Source organism: Chamaea fasciata, unplaced genomic scaffold, assembly GCF_029207755.1.
Source record: "Chamaea fasciata isolate MVZ Bird 193981 ecotype frontalis unplaced genomic scaffold, bChaFas1.0.hap1 SCAF_3, whole genome shotgun sequence".
Classification (NCBI taxonomy): Eukaryota; Metazoa; Chordata; class Aves; order Passeriformes; family Sylviidae; genus Chamaea; species Chamaea fasciata.
Window position 1 is genome coordinate 79,828,776 of NW_027094088.1, and position 23,245 is coordinate 79,852,020.

The window sequence follows — 23,245 nt, forward strand, 5'->3', positions numbered from 1 at the left end:
CGCCACCTCGGGGAAGCGGGATCGGGATGCGGGTGGGGGAACGGGGTCACCTGACTGCGCCGGGCCACCGATCTGCGGCGGCAGCGCCGCTCGGCTCCGCTCCGTCCCGCCCTCTGCACCGGGGTAGGGGGCGGCGCTGCTGCGGCAGTAGCGCGGGGATTAGGCTGCGGGAGGATTAAGCCGCCGGCTGGAAATAGCAGCGTCGGCTCCCGGGCGTGGACGCCCAGCGCATCCCCGGCGGCGGCGGCGGCGGCGGCGGCGGGAGGGGACAGCCCGCCCGGCACCTGGCGCTACCGGGGCCGGGGGGACGGGGGGGGGGCTGCTGCGCCGCGGGGCGCCTCGCCAGCGGGCCGGGCCGGGCAGCGGTCGCGGCGGGGGCCGGCAGTGCCCTCCCCGGAGCGGCGGCAGGAGGACGGGAGGGAAGGACGCGCTGACAGGTCGGCCGCTGGCGCTCGGTCTATCCCGCTGTCCCCCCGCGCCGGGATGCTGCATGGCGCTGGGCGCCGCCGCCGCCGCATGCAGCGGCGCCCCGCTTCCCGGGGCGGGGGGGGGGCCAGTCGGGGCCGGGGGTGGCGGTGGGGGAGGCACCGGGAGGGCAGAACATGGCGCAACGGTGCCATAATCTCCCATCGGGGAGGCGGCGGCGCGGGCGCTGCAGCGGGGCCGGGGCGCGGCGGAGGCTCCTCCGCGGGTCGGCTCGTGGGGCGGGCGCTGCCGAGGCAGGTGCGGGAGGGCTGCCTTCCCCCATCCCGGGGCTCGCACCGTGTTGGTGTGCAGCGTCCTTCAGCTGCCGTCATTATTTCCCCTTCATCTGCTCCTTGCAACGCCTAAAATACCCTTCTTCCTGCCCCAGGCGGCTTCTAGCGAGGCAGAGGCTTACACAACGGGGCGGGGGGGGGCCGCGCCTCGGGAGGGGCCGGGCTGCCCGAGGGACCATTGTGCGTGTGGCGAGGCCGTGTGAGTGCCCGTGTGCGTGTGCCCCTGCCTGTGCGCGTCCCTGCCGTGCCTTCCCCCGGCCACAGACCCGGCATCTCCCCCTCCCTCCCGTGTCTTTCGCCCCTGCAGAGCAGGCAGCAGCCAGCACGCCGTTCGAAGATGTCGGGTCAGACGCTGACAGATCGCATCGCAGCTGCTCAGTACAGCGTTACGGGATCGGCCGTAGCCAGAGCCGTCTGCAAAGCCACCACGCATGAAGTGATGGGGCCCAAGAAAAAGCACCTGGACTGTGAGCATCCCTTTTTGTTTCCCCAGCAGGCCCGGGGCTGAGGAGCCTGCCCGCAGGGTACTTCAGTGGGCCTTTGAGCCGGCTGGCTGTCACGCTTGCTCTAATCCAGCTTGCAAAGCATGAGGGTGATGGGAAATCTCCAGGAGAGGATGAGTTATTATTGCATTTCTTCTCTTATTGCATAATACTGCTCTTTCGGCCATTTTTCTTCCTCATGACCTCTTGCCTTTTATCCAGGAAGAGAGTGGAAAGAGCGCCTTATAGAGCAGGGACTTGGGTAGAGGGGAGAAAATCACAGGGCAAAATGGACACACATTTGTCACTGCCTACTTTGGTCAGGATTAAGCTAGGATGAGATGTACATAAATGATATTCCCAGATACTGGCCAAGCACCAGTACGAGTGGGGCCATCTCCACAGCCCTGCATCTCCACTTCTGAAGAGATTCAGATGATGGTGTGTTTAGATGGCAAGGCACTGGGATAACGCTGTGCTGTAGATTGGAACAACCTTTGGAGAGTTTAAGGGCTGTTGCTGAGATCCCAAATATCTGACAGCAGCTTTGTGAGCTGTCCAGTAGTTTGCATCATGTTTCGTTAAAAATGGCTGTTTGCTTTATCTCAGATTTTTGATGTATTTTGGACTGACATTAGCTAGTTAAGGCGTGAAACAAGGTTGAGGCAAAACATTTATTGGAAAACAATGAGCTAGTCATGTTTCATCCTGACAGTTTCGTTTCAACCGTGAGCCCCTGCATGGAGACACCAAGTAGTAGAATGGTGAAGGAATTTGGTTGTGTGATGTTAATTGGCCTTATTTGCCAGTAGTGTCTTTTTGTAGCGCTGAACTTTGCAGATCAACAGCAGGTGTTAATATCTAAAACAAAGTGGGTTTCCCATGGTTTTTTTGGATATGGTAAGAAGTACATTCAAGTAAAGATCAGCAGGTTTTATACCAGGCAGTCTCTTGGCTGCTGGCCATTACTAAGTAATGCTGGTGCAGGTGTTTGTGAGTACAGTTCTGATGATGCAGTATTTGTTAAAAGGAGGTAGCATTACTTCTGGAAAATAATTCCAGATTTCACATCTAATGACTTTGTAGCTTATCCTCCAAGTGACAAACAGTAGGCTGTTTTTTCAGTATATACAGATGCTCTTGCATACATGTCCAAGAAATGCTGATGTAAGCAGCATTGATTGAAGACTCACCAGAGTCTAAACAGTTGTTAAAGTAGATAATTGGTCCTGATATCATGTATTCTGTCATGTTTTCTTGTATATTTAAGAAAATCATCTTTGCTATTGATGTTTCTTCCATGTTGTTTGGTAGCCGTCAACACTTTTTAATCTGTAGGCTGTGTGTCTGGACTGTCCTATACAGACTGAATCTGTTACTAGAAGCTTTAGCTTAAAAAAGCATAGCTCATGTATTTGAACGCATGCTGTGTCTGTGTGTCTCTGTTTCTATGTGTATATACATATATAAATAAAAGTACTATCTGGAATGGGCAGGATTAAAGTGAGGTAGAAGTAATCTACCAATGTTATAGTAAGGACTGTGTTTGAATATTGAAAATAATATGGAATATAGTATTACTACTCAAGAAGGTGGGTATACTGGAGACAGAAGCCAGTAGAATTCCACAGAATTTCTTACGTACCTGCATGTCACACATAAAAGAGGAAAAGAAGTTATAACTTCCTGTGAAGACATATGCCTGCTCTTTTTTCTATTTTACAAGCTGTAAATAGCAGTTCAAAGTTTAATTGGCTGAGTGCATTTCAGATTGGATAAGTAGCATTTGAAGATGTGAAGAATGGAAGGTAAAACTTCCCAGTGCCTTAAAATAAGTCTTATGTCAAGGTATAAAGGATTTAGATGATTAAAAAGTTCAGGTTCCAGAGAGTGATGGTAGGAGTGATGCCTTATGAAGAGCTGTAATTCTGGTATTGACGTTGGGGTTCTGTGTCCTTAGGGAACTCAGTAATTTTATTTAGTATCTTAGTGGCCAGGTGTCAAGTCACACAACCTCTCTTCCACTGCCTCACTTAACAACTGGGCTTTGTAAATTAAATTGAGAGATCAACTATTTAATATGAGTTAAGTGATCCTGTAAGGGTAGTATACAATGATGCCTATTCTCATATATTTTCTGCAGAAGATAACCGTTTCAGAGGGTTATAGGGAGATCATAGGTGACAAGGTGAAAGGTGGTGTGTAAGGAAGGGAGAAAAGGACAGAATTAGTGTCTTCAGTGTAGAAAAAGCAAGCTGCTAAGTGTTTACTCTTGTGTGGTTTTCTGTACTTGCTGTAGCTTTCAAATACAGACTGTAATATAGATGCTGCTGTCCTTTGGCACGGGCTCTCGGTGCTGGGCAGGCTGGTCATGTGAAGGAGTACTGAAGTATCACTTGGTTGCTATCTGATGCTCATTAACAGGATTTACCATTTTCTGGAACTCCAGATCTCCTACTAGTGAATTTTCAACAACTGCTGGAAGTAGTGCCAGATGGCATTAAATGAGCTTCTCAAGTCCCTGTGGTGGGAAAAGGAATGTAAATCTAGGATGCTCTGATGGTTTGGGGCAGCTGAACTCTGACCATTTTGGGCTTATGAAACTGTTGTCATCCAGAAGTTGTCTGAAAATCACCACAATGATGTGGATTCCTATCCCTCAGCTAACCAATGTTTGTTAGCTAAATTATTATTCCTGTGAAGAAGTGGGGAATTAGCAACTCTATCTTCATGCAGTGGGAAGGGCCATTGCAGAGTTGGGTGAATGAGGCATATGGGCTACATTAAGGATATATAAACTGGTAATTCAAGTGGGAAGGCAATACTTGTGCACAGCATAGGAGTTTGATTCTTAGAATTGTTTTGAAAGATGTGTTAAGACTTCACCAAGGCTTTAGTTGTGTCGGCCAAGTAAAAGGCTGCTTCCAGCCTCAAATGGGAATGGCTCTGATGGTATCAACAGGAGATGCTTTTGGAGGAGGGAAATGGAATGACTTACAAACATTAAAACACATCACAGATGAGGGGGAAGTAGGTAGATCTCAACTCAGCTCTTTTTATAGTATTTCACTCAGAAACAGACCTTCAAGCTTTCATTTAGGGAAGTGGATTGAAAACTAGTGAGGTTGTTGCATCTGCAGGTGGTTGTAACAAGTTCCTGTTTCTGAAAACGATAGAAATGGCTGGGATTTTCCTTGACTTATTTTGCTGAGTGGCTTGCTTTGCAGCAGGAGGAAGTTCTGCAGTGTGTATTCTGAAAAGACCACATGTGTCTCCTTACTTCTTCAAAATAATTCTCGTAAGGTAGAGGACCTTCCCAGAAGCTTGATCAAGAGCTGGGAGGTATTTGTGAAAAGTCAAAACAAAGCAGATGAATATCAGCATTTGATTTTCTGTGGCTGTGGAGATGACCTGTGTATCTCCTGTAACTCATTTTCATCCCAAGTCTAATTTTGCATGTTTGCATGTACCTGGCAAATAGAGGCTCTAAAAAGAAGTTTATAGTTTAATTCAAGCTGGTAAGTGAACTGCAGGGCTGGTGTCAGTATTTTGCTTGTACAGACACTTCTTTCCTGCAGCATTCTACCTTTCTTCTGCAGTCCTGGTGTTGACCTAACAAGTTGGCATCACTGTGGTCTTTAGTGTTGAAACAGAAGAGTCTGTTGATCAAAAGCAATGTGTTAAACTTTTTTGCCTAGGCTCAGTAAAGATGACGTTGCTGGGTCCCACAGACTAGTCTTAGAAACCTTTGTCTCCACTCCTGAGGAATATGTCTGTCTCTGCTTTTTGGGGAAAGTTGGGGGTCAGTGGAGCTATCTTGAGTCCCTAGACTTCAGTGTCTATTGGCTGAGTGGGCTAAAGGATAGGGTTAACTAGGATGTCTATATTTCAGAAGTTGTTTGCTGTTGAAGTGATCTGGGGAGTGTTCCAAGACTGCTGGCACTTGTGGCTCTTTCCTAGCTGGAATAGTGCAGATGTACTGCATTGCTCTGCAGTCCAGGTGACACTCTACAGTCTCTACAGCTGTGGGAGTATCTTCAAAACAATTGCCTGGAACGGAGTCCCTGTACACACTAGGCTTAATCCTTCACACTTTACTGATGAAACAGCTTTTATGTCTCACTGTATCTTGTATTGCAGTAATTTGTCGCAGTTTCTACATGTGAGAGAACTGACTTTGTTTAAATGTCACCACTGAAGATCAGCTGGAATTCTGTGTTTTGGTTTTTGTTGTCATAGCTGGTGTGGATTTTATAGTGTGAACTCCTCTGTCACACCAATGAATTGCTCTCACACCTGAAAAGAAAAATATCCAAGCAAGCAGTTATTTTCTTTAATTCTTTATTGGATGTTGGATTTATCGTGTGTATCTTGTGAATTCCCACACTTATCATCAGTTTTTATGTTGAATGGCTGTTTCTGTGGGCTTCTACCAAATCCTTTCCCAAAAGGATATTGAGGACACACTTCATTTGGAGGCATGGAGGTTCTCTGAATGGGAGTAGAAATAAATGTCTGTCATGGGTGAGGGGAGGTAATAGGAACGCTTTTTAGATTAATTATTCTTGAGTATTTAACTTTCAATTCCTGCTCAGCCCCACACTGTGTTTTAGGCATGTGTAATACCAAGAGAAGACTGCCCTTCTGATCAAGCTGAGACTTGGCCAATTCTTCAAAATATGTTTGAATCAGGGTAGAAGTTTGAATTCATGTAAAGATCCAGATGTTGAAATACGGGCAGAATCACTTGATCCTGTGCATTTCAACTGTTCTGTGTGTAAGTTCTCCTATTGTGCCATGCCTTAGGAAAGGAAGAGGGAAGATGAGGGAACAGAAAAATGAGTAGGCACTGTAATATTAAACTTTTTTCATGTAAGCAGTGTAACTTGATAAAGATTGACTAGTCCTGAGGGTAGGTATTCTTAGTATTTTTCAAGAGTAAGCAAGATCCTTCAGTTAAACATGCTTTGTCAAGGTCATGGATGACGAATTCTGAGACAAGTCAGGTCTTTCTGTTGTACTGACTTCCATTGTAGACCTTGATAATGGAGTAGCTATTTATGAGATGTTTAGGATGACAGTGACCAGGGCATGGTTTTAGTCACTTCTATTTAGTAGTTGAGTATGTTTCATAATAGTCTCATAGCGTTGCTTCCTTAAATCTTGGCAGCAATTGAACGTCTTCTAAATGATAACAAAAGTCTGCAGGTTTGATTGATTTTCTATGTTTTGATTTCATCTGTGTCTCTGATTTTTCAGTCTCACCCTTAAGCCCTTTATCTTCTGTGCATGCCTTATATGGGCCTGTCACACTAGTGAGGAATTCTGTGAGGTCTCCAAGAAAAAGCTCTGTAGATGTGGTCAGTCCATGCTTCTGTGTCTCTGTCATGTGAAAGGTCCTCCGAATTGCTTAAAAGTAGATGACAGCATAACTTTGAAGCTCGTAAAGCATTTCGAAGGCTATTTATTTTCTCTGCTTCTTGCTGGACTGAGAAATTGATAGCCAGAGAGGAGAATTTCTTGCTCTCGGAGCTCCCACTTAGGAAGAAATGGTAATGTAGTAGAGGCACATTGCTTTTAGGATTTTTCTACTGCTGCTTAAGATTCTTGAGACTACTTTGCTCTTCCTGTCCTGCTTACCTTCCCACAGTGCTGGGTGTCCATGACAAGTTAATGGCTGCAGGGCTGGCCTCTGTGAGAAGAGACCAGGGCATGCCCTGTGCCAGGCACAGCCAGCTCCACAGTGGATGTGCTGCAATACACAGCTGAGCCCATCCACCAAGTCTGTGGCACCTCAAGGAAAACAAACTTAAGAAAAAGCAGAAAATACTGGACAGATAGAGGAAGCAGGAAAAAGAAATGGCAGAGAGAATACCAAAATTAGAGATGGAGCAGGATGCACTCCATGGTGCTGCAATCCTCTGCAATCTCTGGAAGAAGCCCCTGTTCTCAGAAGTCACAGCTGCAGCATATCCCGGTGCTACCAAAACCTTGCCATGTGCATTGAGTTCACTGCCTGCCAGCAAAGAAAACAAAGGGATAGATCTTACTCAGTTAGCTGTGGACATACATTATTGCTGAAGGAGCTGGCTCCAGCGTTTCTGAGGATGGGGAAGAACTGGGGGTGGAGTGACAATATTTTATCCGTTCCATTAGCTTTTCTGTAGTCTAAAGGTGAGTCCAAACAGTATCCTTAGGTTACCATGCGCTGTTCCGTTTTTGGAGCACAGATCAGGATGCTGGTAAGGGTGGAAAAGCACAAGTTCTGTTGTGTGCCTCAGGTAAATACAGGAGGCACATGGTTTGTCACCAATGAGTGACAAACCTTGCATCTCCAAGCTTTGACCCATGGCATGCAGAGTAGGAATAGTATTCTGGGTGGTTTGAAGTGATGGGTTTCAAGTACCATGAAAACAAAAAAGCAAGGAGTAAAGCAAGCCAGGAAATCAGGGTCTGAATCTCATTGCAGGACATATAAAGAAGAGGATTGGTCATCTGGCACAGGACTGAGCCCTGAACTCAGACTAGATGAGAAGATAGAGGAAACCTTCCCGGTAGCCTTGCAGGCAGTGATCTGTAGTGCAGGGTTTGCAGCAGTACTTTTGTTCCTCTGAGTCAGCAGTATCAGCAGGATTGCAGTGTGAAGCCTCACTGGTAAGCTGATACTAGAGTATCCTGCCCCATCAGATTCAGCACAGCTGCTTGATTTCCTTCTGTCCAAAATTTTGCTTGGATGAGAGGTGGTGGCATAAATTAACCTGGATAAACCAGGTGTTGGCAATCGCTGGAAGGCAACTGGAGTACTTGGCAGAGGACAGCTTGTCACTTTGCAGAGTATGGTGAGGTCTGCTTTTTCTGAAATCTTGCAAACCATATGCTAGACCCTTAAAACAGTTCTTAATGCTTTGAATCTTGCTATTTTGATCATGTTTACTTCAGAGCTGGCTGAAAATACTCAAAATCAATACAAAATATGTTTTGTTGATGCTCATAAATTCTCTTTAGGTTGTGAAACACATTTACTAAAGCAGTTGAGAGCTGTAGTTCACTGAGAGAGGGAATATACTCTACTATCCATCTGCGCTAGCATCGCAAGTGATACTGGACATCAGCCTTGAAATGAATGTAGGTGGAATACTAGAACAGTATTTTCTAGGCTGCTGGCAAATGGGGCATTCACTGGGTATCTGAGGCTCATGGCTTAGTTGTAGGCACGGGAAATGACAGTGCACAGTACTACCGCTGACTTCTGAACCAGCCAAGTCTAAATACCTTTCTGTTTTTCTTTTCTGCCCGGGATAATGTGATCTCATACTTTGTTGCAGATTATATCTGTATCTTAACTTAGTTTAATGGAAGGGATTGGATGATGAAAGGTCCTGATGTTGTGCTAATATTGTGTCTTTTATGTAATTTTTACTCTGGCCATCTGAACAGAGGCAGCATGTCAGTCAGTTGCCTTTCCTAGAGTCTGTTTTTTCTAGCTATTGATAAAACTCAAATGTGTTAGGTTTTTTGTAGAGGGGTTTTTGTGAGTAGATGGACATGATCATGCTTGAAGACCACCAAACCCTGCCTCTCGTGTGTACTGAGAACTGCAGGTTGCTGACAGGACGTGTCTGCAGCTCGGGTTTGGCTTGTGGCAATCAACTCTTTTTGGTCGTAAAAATTACCAAAATTACCACAGGTAAAAAGCAAATTGGCAGGAACTCTGTGTTGCAATTGGGCCACAGAGTTCTGACAAAACAGTTGAGCCATATGCTTTGACAAGGTTGCTTTACTGACTCAGAGAAGGAATAAAAAAGAAAAGTGTTCTTTGCTCATTGTTTTTAAGTGTTTAGGAGACTAGGTTATGGCTGAGATGCAGCACTGGTAAAGGTAGATTGGAGAGTTTGGTGTCCACTTGAGCTAAGATTGTCCTACCAATTAAAGGACCAAAGGATGTGTATTTTCAAGAAAGCATTTTAAACTTTTCTGTGCTAAGAAGTGATACAAGGCTGTGGCTTGACTGCTGACCGTAGAGTGCATGTCTTCAGACTGACTCTTGGCTTGGCACGAGCGCAGATGACATGATGGCAGCGGGTGCTTCCATAGCAGATGGTCAGGGGTTAGCCTGCAGAGCCTGGCAGGCTTCTGGTGCCTCTGGCATGGTTTTGTTATATATCTTAAACTGATACTTTACAGAATGTTCTAATATGGTCCTCCGCAGAAGTGAAAGACATGAATGCTTGAAGCATGAATAAAACATGCTGACCTGTCCTCCACGTTGTTTAAATGTATGCAAATTTACAAGTTTAGAGGAAGGTCCTCAGAGTAAGGCAGCGATGGGTGATCCTGCCACAATGCAGGATGGCTCTAGGAGGGGGCACATCTTTAACTTAATTGAAGAGCTGACCTAGATGCACTTCAGTGAGAGTTCAAACTGCTTTTCACAGGACTCCTTTCACTTCTTGCTTCAAGGAGTGTAGGCCTTGTATGAAAGGGGCAATGCAGCTGGCCTGTTTCCTGCCTCTGCAGGCTGCTGTTTCTCATTACATACAGGTCCAATATAGATGAAAACTTTAACTTACTGTTGCATCAGTCCTTTAGCAGCCCTGATGTTTTCAAATCCAACCTTTTCAAATGGAGACTTGGGTTTGAATCCCGTTACGTGACTCTAGAATCCAGGGTATGTTTACTGTGCTTGTAGCTCCTAATCTAAATTTTATAGCTTCATCTAAATGTATTTATAGGAGAATGTACATTCTGCTAAGGGACAGCAAGCCAGAAGCAACTCAGCATATTTAGTGTGCCTGTGTTTTGAAAACATGTACATTTTATTTTGAGTGATGCTTTGTTGCTGGCAAGTGAAACAATGGTATTTTCATGTGCGAGCCTTACCTGTGGCTTTCTGATCTGATCTTTCATTCTATGAAATGACTATGGAAGACTCTATGTTAGAGTTTTTCTGGTTTTGCTAAGTTGATTTAAACTTCAGGTTGCTTTGTTGTTGGTGAATGGCAAGAGTGTTAACAGGCAAGGTTTGCTACGTTTGTAATAGGTGAGTTTAAAGAGCTGCTTCTTGTTCATCAGAGAGCTAGAAATTCCTTAGACAATATTATGAGAAACTGCCTTTCAAGTATCATGCTCCATATCAAAAGTCTAATTGACACTTCTGGGTGTTCCAGTATAGAGATCTGGCTCTGCACAAAGCTTCGCTGCCTGGATGTGAGCCTGTGTGATGGATTCCAAGTTCCTCACTCATCAGTAGCTTGATAGAAGACTTCTACTGCCAGTGGCAAATGCATCATCCAGAGGCATTGGTGACTTCAGACTGTTGATAGCAACTTAGTACTGTCAGGTTCTTTTAAGTGTTAGTAGTCCTTACTGCATCTTCTATCTTTCAGGTGGATGTTCCATCAAATTTAACATCTTGGGGTTTTTTTGTAACATCAAGAAATCTGAAGTATGTGAAAAGCTGCCAGCTCATGTTGAAGAGTCAAGTCTATCGGAAGTAGACTTCAGTTTTTTCAAGATTTTTGAGACTTAAACTCACCTGTCTGTGGGGCAGAAGAAAAGTATTATTGTTTATTGTAGTACAAGGGAATGGATGTAAAGGAATTGCACAGTTTCATATTTTACCCTTTTTTTATGCTTTTCTTAGCAAGGAGAGGATAAAGCTGTGTCTAACTGTGAAGGATATCAGTCATTTTGTTTAAAAGACTGTTTTAAGGCACAGCATTCATATATGAGGCAGCCATCTGGTTTTATGAGCTCTACTGCTTTATGGTAGATACATAGGTACAAGACCATGGATTGAAATGATAGCAGCCATGTTAGAAAGTACTTGCTGCTTGGCTGGAGCTGCTTCAGTGTGCTTCCAGGAGGTCATACTGTTGCACTGGCTTGTGCAGAGGTTTGCATTACACTTGCTTTCTTTTTTCTACAGGTGTGTTCATATTTTCAGCAGGGCTGCCTGCATGGTTGTGAGCATTTCAGTCCTAGTTAAAAATTTTGGGTTGTGTCATTATGTTGTATCCATTGATGAAAAAACTGAACTCTGGGAATAATCTCGCTGAGGGAATAGCAAAAGCATGGACCATGGTCTGGATATTGAGTCAGATGTGTTAGCTTCTGAGGCTGCCTACTCAACTGATCTCTTTCCAGCAGGAAGGCTGTAGCTAATTACCATGTCACTGAAGTTGTTTGCACCTTGTCTCATCCCCACCCATTTTTTTGTTTGTTTTGTTAATGTATTCCCAAAATGCAACAGCTAAGTATTGAAGCTGGAACATCAGGCTTCTTGCAATATATTTTCAGTCTAGTTCAGCTTTTTAGTGGATTACAAATTGCTGTTCTGGGCAGAGTTGATAGTCTAGTGATGGTTTCATTTCTACAAGTTCATTAAAAACAAATGGTTTTCTGAGGAAAGGAGATAATTTGGGGGTAGAGTTCTTCTCAGACTGCAGCGTGGCAACTGAAAGAGCTCAGGTACCATGCCTTAGCCGATTACCACTTTCTGCCAGATGTGTTTGGAGTGTAAGATCAGCCCAGCATGTAAAGGCTGATTAGGATTAGAAGATGCTGTAGTGCTGAGATTCCAGTAAATGGCCCAGTGCTATTGTGGCAAGTGTGAAATCCTTGTGTTTCTAGTGTAGCTGTACTCTCTGCCTAAAAGCTGCAGTTGATCCTGTTACTGATATTCCAGCGAGCACTCAAGTGATAAGAGTTATGAATTGATACAACTAGCAGGTAATGTTAGGGGTTAGTCACTTTCATGGAAGGATAATCACAGGCCACAGCTGGAATCCTGGTATCAGGTTGTGGATGTGCCTAATGTCAACAGGCTATTGACAGTAGTCATTTAAGCAGATTTTATTGACTGTTACCCTTCTAAGCAATAGTCTTGAAACTCTATCATGCCTTTAAAATTACTTTGTTGTTTGCAGCAAGAGCTGAGATGCAAGAGAACTGTCACTTTAATGCTTGCATGGATGGAGAGAGCAATTCCCTTAGAGGAAATTGAACAAATTCTTTGAAGGCTTGGCAGAAGATTGGCTGGTGGTTGCGTCTCTAAATTAATGTGTATTTTGGTTAAGGCTTCCAGGTTTGAAGTGCTGAAGGAAATGTCTTGTAGATTGAGGTCTGAGATTTGCCATGCAGGATACAAGTTTCTTTCCATGCAAAGTTATTGGTCAAAAGCTATTTTTAATGGTAGCAGGGTTTTTCCACATCTCTTCTTCCCCTGGAGTTTGACATTTATGATGCCTTATTACAATAGGATGGGAAATAGCATTTCTCCAAGACAACTGCTGTTTTATTTTAACCTTATGCCCATTGGTTGGTGTCCACCAAATGCAAATGGAATTTTATATATCTTAAACTATTAGGAGCTATGGAAAATGGCACTGCAGTTAGGATTAGTGGCTCAGCTCTTTCAGTAAATCAATTTAAAGGAGAAGTGGCACATTCAGCTCCACAATTACTTGGTGTTTTATATAAACTTAAGCAGGAATGCTTAATTCTTGTATTTTAGCAGAAAAATGCCTGTTTCTCTTGAGCTAGTTGTGGATCAGGATCTGTGTGGAAAGAGGCTTGGGAGTGTGTTCTGTGGATGAGAGGAAAAGATCATTAAAGCTGTGATTTCTCATCTTTCCTCTGCTTTGCCTGAGACAGATTCTTTGGTATTCAAAGTGAGTGAATTCTGTACAAATGAGGTTCAAGACTGAGCTTCTTCCAGCTTTGGACAGGGAGAAGATTCCATGCTTGATAACTATTGCTTTTCCTATAGTGAAGATGGTTTAAAAAGCTGTGGTAGCTGTAGTGGGGAGGAAAGGCAGAATTCTTAGACTATAGGGCCTTTCCCTCTTTGGTGTTCTGGCTTCCTATGTGTGAGGCTAAAAGGGGGCTTTCCAAAGTATGTTTGTACTATAAAGTTTGTGTAGCCTGTCTTCTGTTATTCCAGATATGAAATTCCTGAGTAAAAATTAAACTTACTCTTCTAACTGGTTGGATCACGGATGTCAGCAAGGTCTCAGACTTTGTTCATAAAATACATTAATTGCTAATTAATTTTCAGTCTTAAAGACTATACTTAAAACCTCAGTGACTGCTCCTTAACACTGAGCTGCTGCAGCTGGCCTGAATGTCTCCTTTCAGTTCTACTACTCTCCTTGAGAGGAAGAACTGCAATGTAAACATTAAAGGTAGTGCACACTGTTCTCCCCCAGAGGCAGTGGAGCTCTAAGTTCTGGGATCTTTTCTTTTATGTAAAAAATATTCATAGTTCATGAAACTTGAAGGAATTGCTTAAAGCAAGATCTATTTTGGTTTTTTTTTTTCACACAGTGTAATCACACTTTCCCCCCATTATTGGTACTGAGAGAGACAGCTGCTGTAGTTGCACCCTTGTAGACCCAGTAGAAGACCATCTGATGGTTGGCTTTTATTTCCTGTTTCCAAGAGAGCTGAACCTGAACCTGTCAGGAGGAAAAGCCATACATATAAATAATTAAGTGCAGCATAACACAAGGGCAGCATAACTGATATAACACTGCTAATGAGCTAGGGTGCTTTTGCAGATGACTTAAAGCCAAATATCTTGTCCTGATATATTGGTTAAAGAGGGAGGAAAACCATATGGAAGTATGTTGGAATAAAATTCGGCAGTGTGTATGGGCAGTAGATTTTTCACTTTGTTTTAAAAGAGGTAATTGGTAGTATAGGAGGTGGTGCACTGTTGTGTTTAAAAAGGAATAGTGAGATAATAAGATGATTCTAAGGCTAATTAAACTCTCAGGTTGAAAAATTGGAGGATGCTTCAAGAGAAATTTTCTAGTACTCAGTCATTTACCCTGTCTCTCTGCAGACCCTTCATGTGATTGATAGGTTCTGCAAAACACTTAATACTTTGGGTAGTACAATTTGCCTGTGAGTAGGCAGAGGAAGAAATTGTGTATAAGAGCTTGTCTTGGTGTGGGGTGCTGTTGTGTGGTTCAAAGACTGATTGTGAGACCTCTCAAACTTCAGGATCTGCAGCATGTATTTGACCTCACAGGAGTCTGAGATTTATTTTGGAAGGAGGAGATAGTTGAAGTAAGGTTGGAGAGAGGAGGTAGCACTCCTGAGAGCTACAGCTGCATTATTGGGAGTCTGAGGCACCTGGAGAGCACATGCTCAGTGGAAGATGGTGTTTAGGTTTGAGTTAGCATGGGAGTTCCAAGGCAGTATCTGAAAGATGCTGGACTTTGATATATGGCAGGCTTGCTGGCATCAAGGTGAGATACAGCAACTCTTGAGGTAGACTTTTGGGGAAGAAGAAGGAGACAACATGCACTGCTGTTGAGGTGATTGTTACAAGCCAGATCAAGATGTGTGTTTGTGTAGACAGGGCAAGCTGGAAGTGAAAAGAATAAATGATAAATTATGACCTCAGAAACTCCTTGGAAATTCCAAACTCTTTTCCAAGGAATTGCCTGATAGTCAAAGCCAACAGCATTCAAATTATCTGATATTCTTATAAGCAACTGTTGTAGAAGTATAAACTGGTGCCTTTGTTCTGCTTTCCAATACTGTTTTGTGGTCAGGTTTCTGTAGATGGGGAAGGTCAGCTCTTGCATGGGTTAGCACAATGCTCTTAGCTTCCTAATACAGTTCTGTCTTGCCAGGGGAGGGACTGTATTTTTACTTGCCTATTTAACTTGCTTGGTTGAGGTTTGTAAACTCTTACTCTGAGCTGCCTCTTTTTGTTCTTGACTAGCCTGGATTTGCAACAATCCTGCATTTCCTTTTCAATAGCTTCAAGGCATTATTTAAATATTTATAAGTGAGAAAAAAAAAAACCTCCTGAAAGCTATTGTAACATTTGATTAATAGTGAGGAAGGTCTGTAAGTGGGTTACTGCTGGAGAGATTTGCCAAAGTTTAGGAACTGAATATATGACGCAGCTCAGATGCTGAGGCAGCTTGTGTGTTAATTCAGTCTGGAATGACAGCTGCTCTTAAATTGGCACTGATATTCCTCTGAACAGAGAGGTCGTGTGCTCTGCTGCTGTTTCTCTGCTTACTGAAATGTAAATTGTGAATAATTAATCATGAACTGGGAAATCCCAGGTCTGCTTATTCAAAAATTTAGGGAGTCGGGGAGTGGGGCAGAGGAGCCAAAACGAAACAGGAAAAAAACCCTGCCCAGATCCAGAATACCATCTGGAAAGGTAAAGGACTAAAAGATTCTTTAAAGTATTGCATAATCTCTCTTATTAAGAAAAAAGAAGAACTAGAAACTAGTTTTCAATGAGACTGAAAGAGTCTGAAATTCTGAAACCTTTGAAATGTTCTTACTGTTCTCTTTTTGTACCTTATGGGCTTAACAAAAACTAAAGCTAGTCCCATCTTTTAGTGTGCTCTTCAAAATTTTAGGAAGAGAGAGCCAAGGTCTCTCAACACACTTCAGTCAGCCTCAGTGAACCCTCTACCATTCTTTCTCTCTTTGACAGGTTTGTCTTTTCATTAATGGAGGTGTTAATTAGGGAAGAGAAATAAACCTAGAGAATGATTAAGATGCAGTTGTCTTAAGTCTGGCTGTAAAAATCTGGCCTGTCCAAGAACTTAAAGACTTCTGTTCAGATTTAAGTTACAGTGTCAGAGAATTGATAACCCTTTTTTTCTTCTATTACATTGATTTTTCATCTCAAAGCTTAACTAGAAAAAGTATATTGAAGTAAAATTATAATTTAAAAATGTATCTTTGATTGAAGAAGTCTTTAAAATAGCAACTATGAAAATGAGAAGAGAGGAAGTGGGAGAAATCACATATTGTGATTTGGCAATTGTGATTTAGTCCATAGTAAACAAATGGATTCAAAGCATATATAGGTCTTCATTCTCCAATTACTTCACTTCTGTGAAATGTGTGGTAAAAGCACTTGCTGCTATTGCAGTACAATTCTGATTTCTGCCTGTGCTTGTAATTTGTATTTGGGCTCAGTGTCTGGGTTTCAGGATTAGCTGTCAGTGTACTGGATACCTGCAGTAGCAGAAACTTCTTCAGGAAGGTACCTTTAATCCTTGTTTGCCCTACTTGTGTGTGCCCCAAATGGAATCAACCTTGCAAGATTGCTTCATGTGGTTTCTGTTGGGTTGTTCTTCATCTGTTGCTTCTTAATATTACCTTTTTTGTATAAGCAAATGTACCTGTGACTTCCTTGAAAGACTAAGCTTTACTGTCTCGTCCACCCAGCAAATGTTTGAAACTGTATATTTTGAAAATACCGTTTCTAGATTTTTTTTCCTGTAAATGATTTCTTTTTCCGTGTATCTGTTTTTCCTTACCACATTAAAGTAAAATTAATTTTTCTAACTCCTATTTTAAAATTTAGCTTAGCCACCAAACTCTGTTGCTCAGTTTCCTAAAGTTAGCTGCGCTGGTGATTCCTTCCAGATGCTGATGATTGCTGGTTAAGCTGAGACTCTATGGTACTGGAAAAGAAACTCAGGAAATTTGAATACCTTGTCTTTGTGATGTGACTAAATGGGAAACAGTTCTGCAAGAATTATCTCCCCACCCCCAATCTCCTTTTTCTGGCCTCAGATGACAAGTGACATCTTCATGCATGGTTTAATTCTCTTCTGTGCACTGAAAGTAGTAGACTTAATTTTAATCATGCCTCTCTATTTTGCACACTATAATTACTCATGTCCTAAACCATTCAGAGCTGCAGACTGAGATGCTGTACCCTCCAGCACTTTGGAGGGGAGACAGAAATGACTGACTTCAGACGCAGTGCTGTGGCATCAAATAGCAGTGCCTTGTTGCCTCCATTGCCAGTCCATCCATTTCTGTTGATGGACTTCTCTGAGGTTTCATTATCTAAAGCGCACTGATGAAATACAAAATTTATAGTGTCTCTCTTTCGCAGAAATCTACATACTGAAGCCCAAGATTGAAAGCAAAAATTACAAATTTGATATATTTCCTTATATTAATAAGACAAATGCTGTGACCTACAGTAAAATCTGAGCAAGGTACACAGTGAGTAAGCCACTTGTGACTTGCTTCTAGGCTTTTACAAACCACTGTCTTCTGTAATGCATTAATCAGCAGTACAGAATGAAAGATCATTGGCCTGTTTGTACCACAAGATCAAGGAGAATTCTTGGAGCTCTGTGATCTTGAACTGCTGTCATTCAGTAGCATGGCTTTGCTACTGTAATACTTTGTCTGCAGAACTGCCTCCTTCAAGGGTAGTATTACTGAGGTTATAGAAGTAAACACATTTCAGAAGGTGTTCTGCAAAAAACTTCAAACCCAGCTTCCATAAGCAAGACAACAAAATTCCATGACAACATACATTTTCAATTCAAACTTGGCAAATGGATCACATAATTTTTGTCTCCTGTGTCATCTCAGAAGGTCATTCCCCTGGCCTGAAGCTGAAGACAACTTGAGTTTTTATGCCCATGCAACAGACAATTTCATATGCAAGGAAGGACTATGGTTTTCCCAACCTTGTGACTCTGAGCTAGAGATTTCTTGGATCTCAAATAAAATAAGTCTTTGTAATAGAAGGTAAAAAACCTATAAAGATTACATGCCATGAATTTCAAAAAGACCCCAACCAACCAGACAAAACCTGAGCTTTTGAATGCTTCTGGTACAGCAGTGTGGGTTTCTGTGCACACCAGGTGCGTCTCGGTCACTGATGTGACTCATTGATCTATTTAGACAGATTTGTCCTCTGGACTTTTCCAGTCCTGCAAAGGCAGAATCAGCAGTTTAATGCTGAGCCTTGACTTTCCACTCTTAGCAGCATTAATGCTCTCCATTGCTTGGGATTATGTAGGGGAGGGAAAGGAAGTCTGCCAAGTAGTTACCCTACTGCCTGAGTGAATTGAACTCCTGTAGACTTGCGTAGTTTAAGTGTGCCAGGATCAGTCACAAAATATCCTGTCTGCTTTTTGAGGTAGAATATCTGTCATCACTGAATGACTTGAATAGTTGGAGGAAAAATTCTAGTCTGAAGGCGAGGAAGAAATCATTAACAATGATTCCTCTGAGGGAAGGTAAGAGATGAGTATTTTCATTTCAAATAATGCTTAGTCTAGTAGTTAAACTTCAAAATTCTTTCTGCTTAGGTCTTCAAATTTAAAGCCTCAGTCGTACAATTAGATGTGTGTTTTGTGCTCTTTGTGTTATGTGAAGTCATCTCCTTGAGTCTTGCTAGGGCTGTGTCTGGCATCACCCAGATTTTGGGCTTGCAGTTGCAGTATGCAGTTTCCAGCTGTGTCTCAAGAATGGATGATAGCTTGTAGAAGGTAATTGCTGGCTGCCTAACTGGAGTCAGTAGATAACAGGGGTGGTAGTAAATCACAGATCCTGGGAGATAGAGACGATAGTGGAAAGCTTGCTGCCCTACTGTTCATGATTTAACTGCTTACCTTAATTTCATGCACTCTTCAGGACACCAAGCTGTATGTTATCGTTTTTCCCTGAGACAGTCTAATGACTTATTTCTTCCATGTAAGGGGCAGTTGCTTCAGTATAAACTAATGTCATTCCTTATGTTCTTTCTGGCTATTGAAGAGGTCTTAATGTATGCCTGAATGCACTCTTCTGCTTTCTGTGTCTGTAGAAACTAGGAGGTGTGCTAGAGCTTGCTGATAAAAACAACCTCTGGGATGACAGAATATCTGTTTCTGGTGATGCTTCTGATGTCTTTTTGCTGCTGTGACTAGGTTCAGTGTGCTTGGTGTGTTACCTGCAAGTGAAGAATTCAATAGTACTTATTTCTCTAACCCAGAGGTAATGAACTGCGACAATTAACTTAAAAAACCTGCAAGCAGTAGAGTCATATGATGTTGTGAACTCTAAATTCGTCTGGCATGAAGGTGGAGAAATGTTTGGTCATAGCTTGGGACAGAATTGTTGGAAAACTATTACTGTTTGATGAAAGAGTTATACCACTATTGCTGTCAGCATGTACTAATATAATCTCAGTTTGAGTTTGTTGTTTTTGTTGTTGTTCCTTTTTTTCAAATGGGGATTGTAAGCCCTGAACTTCGTGTTTGTCACAACCATGGCCTGCAGCCTGATGGTCTGAGAACTTGGCCATGCTGCAAACTTTTTATCATACTTGCAGCACCTAACACTTTCCTTTTCTCTCTCCTACAGACTTGATCCAAGCAACTAATGAAACAAACGTGAATATCCCTCAGATGGCTGATACGCTTTTTGAGCGAGCAACGAATAGTAGCTGGGTGGTCGTATTCAAAGCCTTAGTCACCACACATCATCTAATGGTCCATGGCAATGAGGTAAGTGTGAACAGCTCTCTCAAGGCCACGTTGGCACTGAACACACTCCAAGCCAAGAATGTTAGTAGTGCAGAGGCATCTTGTCTGAACCAGAAAGGACCTGAGAACAAAGGGCAAGAATGATTCTTGATGAAGAGGAAACTTACTGTTAATTGCAGAGTTAGACTGTTTATCTGTCTCTCCATTTATAACACCGTAACATAAGACCAAGATGCAGACTGTGCCAGGATGCTGACGATTTAGGCACTGAATCGGAAAATAGTTACACAGGATTACACAATACCTGGGATTTTTTGACTAAGGTCAAAGTTGATGTTCTGGCACATGTATACTGCTATCTGAATAATTGCCTTCTCTGCATGAGTGTTAAAATCTTCCTAGAGCTGTGAATTTAACTTGATACCGTTTTAGATTGTTGTCCTTATCCTTGCTTTTTATTGACTTGTATAGACAAGTATGCCTGCATGAAAAGAGACAGGACATTTAAAGAACTTCAGAATGACTGTGAAACAACTTCAGTATGACTGTGAAACAATTCCTCCCTGGCTGCATATAAAGTGTTTTCATGCAAGGAATTTCTCACAGTATTAATTCTTACTCCTATTTTTCCTTTCCAAGTTTTGCTCAATGTTCTCATCTGATTTCTCTTACTGTTTCAGGCTGCTAGTCCCTGTATTTTATGAGGGGCTTTGCTTGTTATTAAAACAGGCCCTCAACTTGGCCGAAACTGAGGGCTGCTGGATTGAGAATAGCCTGGATATGTGCTTTGTAAGCAGATAAATCTTGAGCTCCCTCAGATCCCTGAGAATTAAACATTTTTGTTGCTCCTTTCACAATCTATTTTGTGTTTTGCACATAATCTATTTTTTATATATACAGTAGAATATTTAGTAGAGATTCTGACTAAAAGTAGTTAGTCTGAATGGACAAAATGTTTGGGGGAAAGTATTGTGGGCAAAGACAAAAATCAGCGGTTTCATGTTGTTTGCTGAAAGTAGACTGATAATCTTGCTTCTAGAAGGTACAAGGTCTTCAGATACAGTCTATGATAAGAAAAATTGCTTTGTGTTTCAGAGATTTATTCAGTACCTGGCATCTAGAAACACATTGTTCAATCTCAGCAATTTTCTGGACAAAAGTGGATCTCATGGTAAGTCTACTTATGTCTACAATCTTAACAAGATTTTAAATAAGATACTATTGTTAATTTGCTCCTTTGTTCATAAGATACAAATAATATCAAATTGTGCTACTGAAGCCTTTTTATAAGTACTTAATAAATACAGGAACACAAGTCAACTGCTGAACAACTTGAGAAAAATATTTCTCATCTCCTGCAATATTTTTATTCAAAAGGTGAAACTACAAATCCTTTAAGTGCTGGTTGAAATCTGGGCTGGGTCAGCTATCCTCTTAACTCTTATGGGTGTTAAAAGTTGAAATGGGTAACTTTCCATTTAGTTTTTTGGGTTTTACTCAGTCTTAAATGGTAATTTGGTTGCTTGGGGGCACTGTGCTTTTTAGGCACTATCTGTAAGTTCTTTATGGTAGGGCTGTTGGCAGCAAAAGAACTGCTTGGTTTTGATTTGATTTGAGTAATGAATTTAGAAAGGTCAAGGCAGAAATTAAGGATTTGTTCCCTCTGAATCTTACAAAGCCTGCCTTTCTACTTTTCCCTCTGGAATTATTAGTGAATTTTCCTGTGCCCTCAGTTAAAAAAGGAAAAGCTTGTTTCATGGTAGCTCTGCCAGAAAAGAGGGAAAATATAATTCTTCAGCTGTCAGAGAATATTTGTAAATTGTTTGCAGACTACAGACATATTACAATGATGGGAAAATTCAAAGCAGTGCCACATTATTTCATATCTTGATGTAGACATGTGATACCAAAAAAACTTCAACATCTTTTAGATGTGGCAACAGAAGGGACATAGCTAAACAAATACTAAGAGTGTGTTCATCTAAGCTAAACATGAGATATATATATATATATATATATATATATACACACATATATATATATGCTCAAAGACACTGGTGTTTGGCAACAATTAACAATTCTGTTAGATGCATGCATTTGTTTTCTTCACTACTTTCCTTAAACTTAAAATGCCATTTCATAGATAATACACAGTGTATCACAGATAATCAGATTTGGGGGCATCAGATTTGGTAGTGCTGTGCATCAGTTGGCAGGGATACTTAATGATGAGAGATTTTAAGGGAAAATATAGTCATTGTCTAGATTGAGGTGTGTTGATTTTTTGAAAGGTAGCAAAAAGGGACCTGAATTGAAGAGGAAGATGAGTTGCCTTCTGCACACATTTCTGTGGCTTAGAGGAAAAACATTTGGAGGATAGGCTGTAATATTAACTGCCCAGATGTCAAAGGCTTTTAAGTCACTGCAGTTTGGGGTGCCTTGTACAGTATTATGTGCCTTGAGTATTTCTGGTGTAACAGTTCAAGGAAGGCAGTAATCTCTGTGGATGCCATCATGATTTCTTTGTTCTGGTAAACCAAGTCAGGAGAATTTTGAAGGTCCATGTAAGAGTCAGAGTGGCTAATATACATGAAACATCAGGAGTGTTTAAGTTGACTTGAGCTTTCTGCTGGAAGTCACGTACCAGTTCAGTAAAAACTTTTTGTTAAATTGGTATTTTAACTTTTTGTTAAATTGGTATATTTCCAATTTGTTAAATTGGTATTTGTTTATAGAGGGGTGACTTTTTGGCCATCAAGTAATGCTACCCCATAACCATGTAGGGGCTTCCAGCAGGTTTCACCCAGAACCATGCCACTGATGCATTGCATGAATCTGTTGGAAACAGAGGACAGTGGTAGATTGCTTTGGTGTACCACTACTGACATTTCTTCAGAAGCTGAAGGATGTCTTGTGATGCATGTTATGTCTATGAAGTTGCATAGTGTAACAGAAATCACGTAATCTTGGGGTCTGTTGGCTGTATATTATTGTTTTCTAAAGAACTTCCAAACAAAGGTGAAAATTATATGTAAAATGTGAAACTGTTTTTTGCAGGTTATGACATGTCCACCTTTATTAGGCGTTATAGTAGATACTTGAATGAAAAAGCATTTTCCTACAGACAAATGGCATTTGACTTTGCAAGAGTGAAGAAAGGGTAAGTAAAGTTTAGCTATGTAAATTAATAAGGTTGTCTGACCCATGAAAATCTTATTTGTGGCATTACACTTAGTTTTAGTTTCTCAGTGACTTTTTTATTATATGCTTTGTGTACCTACAATGAGAAACCTGATTTTTAAAGTACTGGTAATTGGTTAAAAATTGCCCAACAAGGAGAGGAAAGACTGGGTAGTAAGATCAAAGTAAGGTGCATTGTGAAACTGGGAGGTTTTAGTGCTAGGTTTAAATCTTACCCTAATTAAATTTTGCTGCAGTGAGACTGCCTTTAAGATTTGGAGAAGGAAACACTCTGAAACTAAGTTTACGATGTTTCATTACTCTCCAGACACTTTCCCTAAGAAAGATGGCTGATTGCAAACAAAGCCTGAAATGAATGCCTGACGTTCTTAGCAGGCAAGAGAGCAAACAGTTATAAACTGAACAGAATAAGGTTGTAAACTGTTGGTTTTATTTCTCACAAGAACTGTGTTAAAAAAAAAGTTGACCCAGCCCAGAGTAGTGTGTTGGTATTTATGAGAACATTTTTCTGGCCTCTGACTCCTCTAACTGGAAC

At 41.7% G+C, this 23,245-nt stretch overlaps 1 protein-coding gene across 1 annotated transcript in view; it reads left to right on the plus strand.

Moving 5' to 3' along the window:
- Window positions 1–333: 333 nt before the first annotated feature.
- Window positions 334–23,245, plus strand: part of SNAP91 (synaptosome associated protein 91) — a 64,330-nt gene continuing 41,418 nt past the window's right edge. The window contains exons 1-5 of the mRNA XM_066179613.1: window positions 334–437; window positions 1,066–1,225; window positions 19,388–19,530; window positions 20,605–20,680; window positions 22,567–22,669. Coding sequence (XP_066035710.1) covers window positions 1,096–1,225; window positions 19,388–19,530; window positions 20,605–20,680; window positions 22,567–22,669 — 452 coding nt within the window. The 5' untranslated portion in view covers window positions 334–437; window positions 1,066–1,095. The remainder of the gene's footprint in view (window positions 438–1,065; window positions 1,226–19,387; window positions 19,531–20,604; window positions 20,681–22,566; window positions 22,670–23,245) is intronic.